The sequence below is a fragment of the Nipponia nippon genome, unplaced genomic scaffold, assembly GCF_047370975.1.
Source record: "Nipponia nippon isolate SJK-2023a ecotype South Korea unplaced genomic scaffold, ASM4737097v1 scaffold_4, whole genome shotgun sequence".
Classification (NCBI taxonomy): domain Eukaryota; kingdom Metazoa; phylum Chordata; class Aves; order Pelecaniformes; family Threskiornithidae; genus Nipponia; species Nipponia nippon.
The window spans coordinates 52,960,920-52,974,094 of NW_028262358.1; the positions used below are offsets into that span (position 1 = coordinate 52,960,920).

Sequence of the window (13,175 nt, forward strand, 5' to 3'; positions counted from 1 at the left end):
CTGTAATTCCTGGGATAATAATTACTGGTATTAAAGGACACAACTGTTTTACAGCAATTTCTTTGCTGTGACGCATTTCATGCCACCTCTGTTTCTCTCTTCTGTCAACAGCAAGTCCTTCTGTTTCTCTTCTTCCCTTAGCCTCCTGACTGTTGTTTGGGTTAATAACTTGCCCCTGAATCTAAAATACTGGGAGTTTTTTTCTCTAAAAGATATGGAGTGAGTCTGTCTGCATACAGATATTTGGGTAGAAAATTAATGAAATTTAGAAACTTTCCTGTAGCAACTGGTTAATCTAGATGAGAGCATTCAAAGACATTCTTTCGGGAGCACCTTTAGCAGAAATATGCATGCATCCTCACTGCACATTTGCCTACTCAGGTCACAATTCTGAGGTTACCATACTATTTTTATTTTAGCAAGCCCAAAGGATTGGTGGCTGTCACACGATATTGTTATTTTTGTCTGCCTGATTGATTACAGTGCCAAAGAGGAAGGTGAAACAGAACTGGCTTGTGACAACTTTGATACCAACATGTTAATCATATAGAGAAAAAATAAAGAATCCATTTTCACTTTTCGTTCTTCAGCCCTTTTAGATACTGCATGTGCAAAGTAGGAGACCTATTATGAAGGGCATTTAAAGTCTGTTTGGATTTTTCTCTGCCTGTCTGAGCTACTGAATAGAGGTTTCATATTGGATTTGATATTGAAGTTAATGGGAGCTAAAATCTTCTGTCAATGGCTATATGATCAGACTCTGAGACAGAGTAAATAAAGACTGCAGCTCCCTCTCCAACTGAAAGCAGAGGAGTTTTATCAAAAGAGCAGAGAAGACTTTTTCTTTTCTGGCTGAGAGAACAGGTCTGGAACAGAAAGAAACTGGGAGAATAAGTCTGGAACAAGAAGAAACATCTGTAATGGATGTGGAAAGAGAATTGGCCTTTTTGAGGTTCTCTGTGATTCAGAGGTTGGGGGGAGGAGAGGGGAGCTTTTTGTTTTGTTGTTTTGTTTTTTGGTTGGTTTTTGTTTTTTGGTTTGTTTTTTTTTTTACCAAAAGCAACAGAAGTCAAGGGAAGAATGGGTATGTTTTATCTATCCATTAAGCCACAGAACACTTCAGGCTCTTCTTTGGGAAAGACACCAGCAGGAGGCATGGTGAAATAAGGCACTGTAGATCAAAATTGGTTAAAATTAATATCTCCCTTGAAATGCTTTAAAAACTGCTGTAATACAGAAAAATCCTTCAATTTCAGAGTTTTCTGGAGAAGAACTTATCTGTCCATTTGTATCTTTATTTGATTTTGCATAAAAAGAAGTTTGAAAACTCCCAGAAACTGGAGTTGGAAACTTCCCCCCCATCCCTATAGAGATGTGTTCGATCTTTCTGCTTTTATTTATTCAGGAAGAAGAAGCAGGCATATAGTAACATCTAGGGCTATTTTCTTATGGTTTCTGGCTTAAGGGTTGTCTGCTGGGTTGTTTTGAATAAGAAGGCATGAACTTCATGATGCCTGAAGGGGGCTGATGATGGAAGTAATCAGATTTTGTAGATGTTATGCAACTGGGGTCAAGTAGAACATGATTTTCTACAGTTTTTTCTCAGGTTCTCTCCCAGTAAAACTGTTAAATTGTGTAAATACATGCAGCTATATCCTCAACTATTTTGCATTTAACATTTTTCAGTATCTGATTATTATATTAAAGCATTTATACCATTACCAGAACTCTTCCCTTTCTGCTCCAAACTCAACTTTTCATTTGCTTGACTGTATTGTCCTGATTTTGGAAGAAGGAGGTTTTGGTTTGTTTTGGCTTTTCTTGTTACTGCAGTCACTGGAACTATGTGGTGTAACATTTATCAGTATATTTAAATGAAAAAGTCGTCATCAGACACTGTCTTCTGATTAGAAAGGGATGTGATTTTTGTTTTATTTTTTATTTTAAATCCAACTGCAATATTTCATTCTGACTGCTGCAGCAATATATGTTACATCAATGTAAAGTATTCCAAGTATATTATGTTTGCTCTCAGTTTATCCACTGTTAGAGTCCTTGTGCTCTGCAGGGGTTTTTTGTCATTTGCAATAGCACTCCTAAGTGGTACTAAATAACCTTCACTGCTAACTCATCATTTAAGTTTGTAGGCATCTCCTTTTTACCCTAATTAATCTTGACTTTACGGTGCCTCATTGTCCTTGATCTAGCCTATGTGTTGCTGTACTGCAGTTTTGTATTAAGTCTAGCACTGATCTTCCTTCCTCAGTCACCCTCGGTCATCTCTGCACCATTTCTGCACAGTTACTGGTTGAAGAGGGACGGAGATCCAGTCCAGGTGCAAGTTTGCATTTTGGATGATTCAAATTCTCTCTGTCCGTCTGTTTGTGGAGTGGGCAAGCAGCCACTCTGCTGCTGGAGTTAGCCTCGTTGTTCTGTACTGAAGTAACTCTTAACCCTTGGAGTGTTTGCTTTGTCTCTTTACCATTATAGCTCTAACGTCTTCTTGAACAGAGGTTCCTGGCTATCCAGAATTACCTGGAGTTGGTTACCTCAGGCTTGGCCTATTTAAAATCACCACACTCATTTTACCTAGACCCTGTGCTGGATTGAAGCCTGATACTGGATAGAAAATGACTTAACTACTTGATAGGCATTCAGTGTTCATAGGAGTGTCTTGATGGTAAAATTCTTGGCTGGCTTGAAAACATTTCCATTTTTCTTTGTCTTCTATATGCAGAGCAATATTTCTTGATTTATTCCTTTAGGCAAAGCTGGAAGTTGGTATTGTCATACTGAAAGAGAGATGAGATTTGGAGGAGAAAAAAAGATCTGCTGAGTGCTCAAGGAAACATTTCCTCCTATTTCTCACCATTGTGTATGGAAAAAAAAAGTATCTTCTGTTGTTCAACAATCTTCAGTTTTGTTGAAGATTCTTTTTTTAAACTGGAAGTTGTCTCAAAAAATTGAATGTCGCACTTAAGGCTGTGAGCTGCAAAGGAGCAAACGTGCACAAAGTAACTGGTGTTCTATATACTTCTTTGCATCAAGTCTCATAGCTGTTCTAGGTACTTGTTCAGTCTCAAAAAAATCTTAAAAGTAATGATTTTTTTTTTTTTTATTACTTCTGTATCTGCTTTTGACAGATTTACATAAATAATCTGCTCTTTAAGCTGTTTGGAAGTAATTTGATGATTTGCAATCAAAAAGATAAATGATAGGGGCAACCATTTCATCTAAGATTCTATAACTGCCTCAGATGTAAATTCTGTTCGACATGCTTCTGTTTTTTTCAGAACAATGACTTCTAGAGCTCACATACTGTTTTACTGCTCTCTTCCTCAAAACATTTCTTACGAGAAAGAAGGAAAAGAGAAAAAAAATGCCCGAAGAAGATCCCTTCCAATATTTCTGAGTTGTTATAGTGAAGAAGTCTTACGGTCTTTTCTTATTTTTGTGTCCATGTATGTATACTTATACATAATCTCAAGCACATACATGGTTACAACTAAATGTAATATAGAACTTATGTGTTTGATTCTTCAGGTGAATTTAAGAGTCCAGAAAGGCTTGCCTACAACACAGTTTTCAAAGTACATGGGTTCCTTCTTGTAATTTCCTGGAGATTACATAGTTACATAGTTTTCCTGCAAATTTGGTGTCCTCCATGCTATTGAGAAGCAGCCTCAGATTTTTAGATTTAAAGTTCTCTTGAATCTTGTGTCTTCACTTGGCTTGATTGTGAAGGAGTTTTGCAAACCTGTTCATGATTGATCCGTTGTTTCTAAGCATGATCCCAGTAAAGCTCCTTAGGAGACCTGAGCTGAATATCCTCTGTGTACATGTATATGTATGTATGTATCCATACATACACATACAACCCCAGTAATATTGTTGTGTAGTCCTTTCTGTGTAGCTGGACCAAGAGCCTCAGCAGACTGTTTGGGTTGTGCATAACATTGTGTTTCTATGGTGCGTGCTCGCAACAGAACATTGTTTTTAACAAGACCATCAACTGAAAAGAATTACACTTAAGTCTAAATTTTCTTTTAACAAGTTGTTGGTTTGGTTTTTTTCCCTCCTAACGGTTGTATAGACCTAAGCCAACTTTCAATGGTTTGGAGAACAAACAAGCAAGAGCACATGAAAAAGGAAAGGAGCAGGCTGACTGCATACAAGCCCACACTTAAATTCTGTAGATACAATTTATCTAAATTTGGATATTATTGTCTTTAATGTAGCCTGAGTCAGACTCCCGAGTTAATGGCGCCTCCCCCTGTGCTTCGCCCCCGCACTCTGCCCTCGGCTACCCGCTCGAGCAAGAGACAAGCTCACAGTTTCATCAGACAGGTAAGCGTTTTGATCAGATAATGTACTGCGTGGGTCTATAGGTGACTACTGAATAGGCTTGTTGGCATCTTTCTGAAAAGATTTATAAATAAAAGGAACTGATCTTTGTGATGCTACTGGGAACAAGAGTTATTGCAGCTGGAGCTGTTGCTTCCCCACACTTGCAAACAGCTGCAGTATCACAAGAATCCATGTGACTCTGAAATTATGGATCTCTGTCAATCGACTCCTTAGTCCCATCCATTTTGAGCAAGTGAATTTACTGGGCAAATCCTCACTGAAGGGGGAATCAGATTTCATTGTACTGAAATGGCCAACAGCTGTTTGTCCTACAGTACATGCATGCACCTACGTAATCTGTCAGATACAGGAACAAATGTCCAAAACGTGTAATCGAAGCTTCCTGATGGCTGTTTTAAAAATTCTTGTGTATCATCTGCTTATCCTGGTATTTTGATGACCCCACCTTTCAAAGACTTCACATCTTTAGGAATTATTGAGTGTGCAGCCTCTGCACATGAGGGGATTTCTCTCTTGAAAGATTATTTTAAATTCTCCAATATCAGAACTCATTAATTCCACTGGGAACTAGCAGAAATCACTACAGACCGTTGAATGCTCAAAATTAGGAGAAAAATTAAAAGATTTTTCTCAAATTATCTTAAGTGCAGTTTCCTCCATGTTTTTTTTTTCGAGCCTTTGTGTTGTAGATTAAAAAATGATTTTATTTCTGTGGAAAACAGGAAAAATATTCTCTTGCATACTGAAAAGTTTTCATTCAGCATTGACGTGTTTTTGCTTTAATTTATCTGGAAAAACATGGAACTTCTTCAAGTCTGATTTAATGCAATGGTAGATTTATGAGATGCTGTCGAATAACACTGCCAGGAACAAAGCCAGTTGTATTACCTAACCATTCCCTTGGGTAATTTTAAGCAGCATTTTTTTAAAAAATGGCAAGGAAGATTTTAACACTAGTGAAATTGCTAGTGCATATTGAATAAAAAACAACTAAAAGATAAATGGGTTTTTTTTTTCAGAAGAAGAATGGTGGTTTTGCTCTGAAAGTTACATGACAAATCATCTGAAAATGGAACAGATTTTTAATTGAGCAGCTACTGAGTATAATTCCTTCATCTTGTAAACCTTTTATTTATTTTAACTGTATATTCCTATGTACTGCTTCTTCCTGACAATTTCTTCTAGTTAAATCTTGAGTGCAATGGTTAAGCTTTAATAAAAGAGAAATGAGTTCTGCTGCAAATCAATAATGTAACTTTCACCTCCTCTCCTAAGGCTGGCAATTATCAATGACAGTTCCTGCACATTAAGTTACAAAGGCTTCAGGTAGTGGTTTCCCTTGAAATATAAAGGAGTATTTAACTGGAAGGCTGGACAAGAATGCCTTTCAGAATGTTCTTGTCCTTTTTTTTTTTCCCTCCTCTTGTTACTAAATTCATTGCTCTTTTTTGTTGTCATATCTGCAGATGACTTGTTAGTTCCACCTCATGATACCAACACAGATTTAACAGATGTTATGGAGCAAATCAACAGCACATTTCCAGCTTGCTGCTGTAAGTGTAACAAAATATGTCACTGAGAATAGTATTGAATTTGAGGTGGTGTTTTGAAGAAAAAGTCATTCTTGTGGTATTGACTAGGAAAAAAAATATCTCTGATGAGATTTCTTGTCAAGATATGCAAGCTACGTAATTCTGTTCTTTGAAGTTCCTCAGTAGACACTATTTGTGAAGGTAAATAAACAAATGTTCTCAAGTTTTAAGTGGAAGTGATTCACTATGAGAAAAGCCTATAGCTCCATATGGAATTTTCAGCTGTGCCAATGTAAAGGAAAAGAGACCTAGAATCCCATTAGCTGCTGATACAAACCTCATGTAGAACTTAAATGAATGTAGATTCAGAAATTCTGAATGCTGTTTCTCTAATAAAACTTGAAAAAAAGGCCTTAGGCAAGAGGAGGGACCATAGCCCAATCCTGACTGCCTGAACTAATTACTGAACTAGTTATTAAACTAATTGACCAGAGGCAATAACTGTTAACACAGCACATAACACCTTTCCCTGCTTAAATACATTGAAAGTTGATATTTTATTCAGTGTCTATTAAAGAGAGATCAAAAGGAAAACCAATTAGTTTCCTATGCAAGGCTTATATCAGCGGACATAGATTTCCACTGATCCTGTTCCTTCCAGAGTGTCACTGCACTTAGAAGAGTGAGGAGCTCTCTCTCTGGTTCCAGCAGTATTTCATACAGATCGTAGGTTTTGGCATGGGAGGTGAAGTGGCAACTTAGTTATTCACGTATTTTGGTTTTTTTGAATACATGTATACATAGGTATCTTCACTTTCAGTTCTTTTCCCTTAGAAAAAAAGTAGTGAAAACTTTGATATATTCGTAAACTTTCAACAGTTCTTTCAAATGAAATGTAATAATGGTCAGTTTTAAATGGCAGAAGTGAGAGGGAGGGTGTTTATGGCCAGTCCTTTTGGAAGCATCGAGATTGAACTCTATTCTATTCTGTTTTGTAAACTCGGTGAACCCTGTTAAAATACCCCTTTTCTCCCTTGTACATACATTGCTTGGCTCTGAAGAACTGCATCACAGAAGATGCACTTCACAGATTTTGAGAAAGCAAATTAGGATCTAGCAAAAAAGGTTTTGTTTCAGCTGTCCTTTGAGATTTTCAGTGAGGTCAATAGTTCAGAGCCCATCGCTTTGCAAATTAAGGGTTTAATTCTAAGGAGCATCTCTTCTTGAAGTCAACAGCTAGTGGAGCTACTCAGCACAACTCAAGGGTGTGTATGTATACAAATCAGTAGAAAATGCAAGTCAAGTATCAATGCTTGGTTTTGCAAATTCCTATCTTGCATGTATAAGCAGTATAGCAGCTACTGGACATTTGGTCCAAATGAATTTACAGCAAATTTGCAGAAATACTCCCTTGCATTCCTGTGTCAGGGCAAGCTTGATAATAATGTCTGCTCTCTGCTACCAGGAAACATGGGAAAAAAAATCTAATGTCCATAAAACAATATCCCGAATGAGGCAGGAGAGGACTGCAAGTGAAAACCGTAGCCCCACATCCTTTCATATTGTGAAGCATTTCTGCACATTTAAGATTAAAAGAAGTCACAGTTCCAAACTTCATGTGATTTTTCCCTTTATCATTGGCATGCTGCTGCAGAAATCGAACCAAACCAGCATGCCCCAATCAGTAGGTACTGGTTATGTTTTCTCTCCTTCAGTCGTTCTATAATATCTCTTACTTGGGAGGTTTACTAGGAGTGTATATATTTTTTTTTTAACCATGTAAGATTCATATACTGTTTTAGAAGCCTGGAATGAGGATTATTAGTCTGGCCTTCCCAACAGAGTGCATTAAAATCTGTGAGTTTTGGTAGGGAAAACCATGACAGACCATCTAGTCCACCATCTTTTCCTGTGGCTGTTTGAGACGGATCTGTCTTCCTGGACGGACAATTGTCTAAACTGTTCTGTAAGATTTTCAATGACGCAGACTGCATGGACTCCCTATGCAATCTGTTTTAAGAGCATCACTGTATTCCTAACCTTAAAAAATAATATCCTTACCTTTTTTTAATTGTACTCAAGCTAAATTTCATTAGAACAGCCCTCATGTTCAATGTATCATATCCATTTAAAACAAACCAAAAAAAGCTATTTTTTCGCCACCTCATCACTACTGGTCTCTCCTACCTTGGCCGCAGCTTTCATTAAGGACAGTTACTAGCATCTGAACCTTATGTAGATTATTTTTATCCCATCTTGACAGGAAAAAATGAAGCCAGTCATCTTATTTGCTGTATTTGTTTTTATGGATTTCAAGCTATAATTAATCTTGAAATCAGTATTTCTGCTTACTCCAAATATCCCTCATGAAGCAATTATTCATATAGTAAGGCCAGCACTGCTCTTAATGGGGTTTTTTGGTCACCAGGTCCTTGGTAGTTGATATAATGCTTCTTTTCCTCCCTTGTTTATGAGGTTGGTCCTCACACCTAGGCAGGTGTGCAACATTGGGCAGAATTCTTGCCTTTGCATCTGAGTAAGTTCCAGAACAGAGCATTTTGAACAGGTGGTATTATAATACAGCACTCATAGATCTATATGGTCACGAGTGGTGAAAAAGGAAAAATTAATGTCATCTATATATTCATAATGCTATAAATTTGTTACAAGAAAAGTGAATTTGTGAAGAAAGTTATGTGTAGACACTTACAACACGCTTCTAGTTAAATGTTTATTTTTTTTTAAGACAGGAGTCTTTCTGTTCTTCTGTAGTACAAATTTTACTGACACTGTTTTAGTTTTTAAACTACCAAGAAGCAGAATCATATAAATGTCTAACTTTCATTTTTTTTTTCTATTTGCAGCAAGTTTCACTGGCAGACCGCAGGTATGAGACATGTTTACATACTTGCATAGTCATGGGAAACAAAGTAAAGCAAGTGGAAAAGTTCTAGTAAAGCCAAGCGGCGGGATTTTTTTCTGTGTTTTTCCCTAAAGGTCTATTTGGAAGCTAGACCGATGTAGCAGGAAGGCTAGATTTGGACTATACCAATTAATAGAGAATTCCTGCTATTTCAGGCATTACCAAAGATACTATGGTGTGCAGTTCTGGGATGCTGACCCGATGGAATCAGCTCAAATCTATCAGGGCCAGTTAGTTTCAAGCCAGCATCAGCTCTGCAAGACCAAAGCTGGTTCTTGCAAAGACATCCATATATCCTTGTGCCCTGGTGCCCATTGCTTCAGTTCCAGGAGCTACGGGAACCAGGGCGCAAGGATCAAGAGCCATACAGCATCTTGGGCATTTGATTAAGCTGCCTTCTCCCAGTAGGCAACCACTTTACAAACCCAAAGCAGAAATTTGCCTACTTTCAGAGTTCACAAAAATGTGGAAAACAATCTGGTATTGAGATACTTGTTCTTGAAAATCTAACTGGTATGAATGATCAGTTAAATTTCTGTTATAAGTAACAGAAATAGGAAAAACACTTGCTATAATTTTAGGTTGATATTAGAGTCCACGTACAACAAATAACAAACGACATAATCTTGTGTCATTGCAGAGTTCTTTGAAAGTTTCATTGTTAAATAAGTTTTAAAGACTACCACAAATTGCTGTGTGAGACTTGAGAAGAATTAAGTGGTAGGGAAAGTCTATTTGCTCCCCCAAATTGCTTCACCTTGTCCATTAATCCACAGTTTGCAAGGTCAGACCTCCCCAAAATGAATATCTAAAAATTCAGAAATATTGCTCTGCAAACACTTTCTTGGATTGCAGTATCTGGGATAGCAGGATTGCCCTCCCAAACAGGAATTTCTAAAGAGAATGGGATGAATCATGCCCTGCACTCAGTTAACTCAGACTTTGTGTTTCAGTCTCTTTATAAGTTTAATTACTGAATTAAACTAGCATTTTTCAGGAATCCTTCCTGTAAGCAGGCACAGAGAGAGCTTTCAGTGTTATCAGTGAATAAGACTAATCTTCCTGAAAAAGCATTTGATTTTTTTTTTAGACACAGGATGATTCCCAAATGGTCTCACTGCAAATCTGCTCTTCCAGAACCATTAGAGAAGGCACATTTGACTGTTCAGGAACAGAATCATGAAACAGGAGCCTGGAAATAAGCATCACATTTGAAGGAGCCAAGTCCAAATCCAGACTTCGTATGCTCTCAATTTTTATCACTTAGGCTTCAGATAGGACAGTGGTTTGCCTAAACTTTTTTCTATGGGTGCAGAACATGGAGAGTTTCTAAGTTACATTTACTGCTCTGTAGACTAACATCCTCTGGGCCTTATTCAACAAGAATTTTAAACACTGCAGTATAGTAAAATTAGGTTTCTCTTAACTACATACCTCAAGTGATTTGCTGAGTCTTGGGCCAGTAGATCTAAATTTTTAAAATAAGGGGTTTTGTAAGATGACACCCGAGTCCTTAATTGAACTGAGCCCAGAGTATTTAGAGCTTTCTGTGCGTGTTAATGATGTGGTTATTTCTCATCATGACAGGCAATGTGAAGCGTTCACTTGGACATCGACCAGTGCTTCCTGACGTGCAGTACAGCCCTTTTCTACAACCCACCAGTCGCGAGTTCCACTTCATCAGAAGGCTGCATGGGACCCTGGAACATGCTGTTCACTCTGACTGCGTGTTCTACTTGAAATAGTAAAACACTGAATACCCAAAGACGAGGATGTTGTTTTTATAGTATTGGTTTTTTTTTTCCTTCTTCTTCTTCCCTTTCTATGCAACTGTAAATTAATGAGCAGTGGAGTATTTGTCACTGATTTGTATAAATATACAGCCGCGGGAAAAGGGGCAGGGGCTTTATATACGTTCTTTTTGATAATCGTAAAGAGAACTGCATAAGGAGTTTGGAGCAAAATGTTACATTTATACATTCCTTTCAGCTCTTTGCTTTTACATTGTAAAATACCCTTAGTTATATTCTCACACAGTTAATATTCTGTACTGATTATTTATATGCTAACCATCTGACCACACAGATTTCAGATTACCCTTGAATTTTTTTCAGGATTGGCATATGAAGTTCCCATAATCTGCATTATTGTTACTGGTTAACAAAAATTGCCGTTGGGTGCAAGCTACAGTATTTTAACTCCCATTAAACAAGGTAAACTCTCATTTCGAGTCATAATCATCATCCTCATGCACCAAGATGGTATTTTTAACTTTTAGTTCTATCCAGCCAACACGCTCCATTTGGAGGATTATTTTTTTAAGCCTTACTTTATTTTGAATCAGGAGATAGCTAAAAAGAGGACTTAGATGATAGCTTAAGTTGTTTTTAGTAAGGTCTGTGTTAGTGTAATCTTTCCCACCTTTGTTCAGAGACAAAGCTTTGCTGTTTCCTGCTCTGCCAAACTTGTTTCAAGTTTTGGAATTTGCAGTCTGTGAAGTAAAGCTCATTTCTGTGAGATCCCCTTCTGATGATCTGAACACACCAGTCTTTTGTCTGCCTCTTGGAAATGAAGAGACAACTAGAAAGCCCTTTCCAATACTATTAGCGATGGGACATTTTCTTCAAAACTGCAATGCGCTTAGATATTATCATTTGGCATTGTAATCTTGCAACTCATCTTTATCTTTGAAATCATTTATTTATGTACTTCAAATAAGGATAATTACAGGAAAGTTATGTCACTGATCAGCTGATCTCTAGTTTTAAAATTATCATAAGAGATTTTAATTCCTTCACAGAGTTTACAATGCTGCATGGGCACTTGCTTTAATTTCAGGACATACCTTTCATTGGTAAAACTGCATGCAATATATTTCATGTATAGTGGAGAGAAACTAAACTGTGTTGTTCTTAATTATTACTGAAGAAAAAAAAAATCTCAAAATGGTATTGGAAGAGTTGTAAATTCTCTACTGCTACTGAGAAATGGTAGAGGACATGAAGACAGCAGGTCAGGAATTTCTAGTGTTTTTGTGAAGTGGTGCCAACTAAATTGTCCTGCACCCACAGTATTCACTCCTGGACTGCTGCTGCTCAAGGAGTGATTTGGGCACAGTGTTGACCACATTCTAGTGTTGGCTCCAGTGCCAGTTCTTTCTGAACCCTTTGGCAAATTATTTAACCACTCTGCCTCTGTTTTCCCATCTGTAAAATGGGGATGATAGTACTTACCTCTCAAAGACGTTGTAGGGCTTGCTTAGTTAGTGTCTGAAAAGCTCTATATAAACGCTAAATATTACTCCCGAGTGAGTGGAGCAAAATTGTCAAGGTGGGAAGAGAAGATGCTGGCTCCTATAAATGCTTAATCTATTAAAAAAGTAGTGTAGTTATTTTGAGAAGAAACACCCCCACATTTTACAGAAGAGGAAAGCCATGACCACCTTTCTACCTCAGACCTATCTTCACGAGTAGTATTGGAAATAGCTTTATATTCTGTTCTCTGTGAAGTACTTTGCTTTTTATCAAGCTACATCATTCTCTAGGCAAAGAATCCTTAAAAATACCCCCCTACATAAGTAAAAAAAGGTCTCAGTAGTGAATTTGGTGGCTTTTATTTTTGTTCTGATATGAGGTTATGTATAAAGTTGTTTTTCTGCCTGTGTTTGTATGCATCCTTTGTCCTCTGCTGCCAAGTAATGCTACTTCAAACACTACATTGTAACATTCTTCCTCTGAGACAATAATAAATAAAAGGAATATAATGCAGTAACACGAGAAAAAGTATGGAGTTCTTTCAAGTTTTGTGGTCTTCAAGGATGGCTGAATGCTGAAAATTTCATTCTGAAGAAGATTAATTTTAATACAGGAGTGCTGTGATAGTCCATTTCTATGTGCCAGCATTTTTGAAGTGTGGTTTGCATTTATATAAATGAGATTAAGCAGTATTTTCTCCCCATAAGTCTGTGCATATTTTGTCCCGTTTTCCCATCTTTAGTTATTTAGTCTGGAATCCTTCTCAGTTTCATGACAGATTTTAAATTTGATCACTGAGAAGCAGACTGCTTTCATTTAAAAAATGCTATATATACATATTACAAAACAGCAATAATGGATGAAGCCCTGTCAAATATTAGACCTGTAAATTAGTCTTCAAGTTTTGATGGCATTCAGTCAACATGCTCAGCTGAAACACAGCATTAGGTATTTGGTCAGGAAATATGTACTTTCTCGCCCTACCATGTGCTCATTTTAGGTATTTGCATTAAGCTAATGCAAACTGAGTTAATAATTATGTTAAAACTACTGTGCTTAAAAGAGGAAAGAAGGCCACAACCCTAACAATTCTGTGTC

General features: G+C 37.2%; 1 protein-coding gene across 7 annotated transcripts in view; it reads left to right on the forward strand.

Annotated features, from left to right (window-relative positions):
- Positions 1 to 12,605, forward strand: part of UTRN (utrophin) — a 388,166-nt gene extending 375,561 nt beyond the window's left edge. For 2 of the 7 annotated variants that reach the window (XM_087773984.1, XM_087773983.1), the window contains exons 72-75: positions 4,239 to 4,347; positions 5,835 to 5,921; positions 8,765 to 8,787; positions 9,914 to 10,360. In XM_087773984.1, the coding sequence (XP_087630110.1) occupies positions 4,239 to 4,347; positions 5,835 to 5,921; positions 8,765 to 8,787; positions 9,914 to 10,006 (312 nt within the window). In that variant the 3' untranslated portion in view covers positions 10,007 to 10,360. Of the gene's footprint in view, positions 1 to 4,238; positions 4,348 to 5,834; positions 5,922 to 8,764; positions 8,788 to 9,913; positions 10,361 to 10,410 lie in introns of those variants that run through there. The other 5 variants (XM_087773981.1, XM_087773982.1, XM_087773985.1 and 2 more) reach the window with 4 other exon arrangements.
- Positions 12,606 to 13,175: the final 570 nt, after the last annotated feature.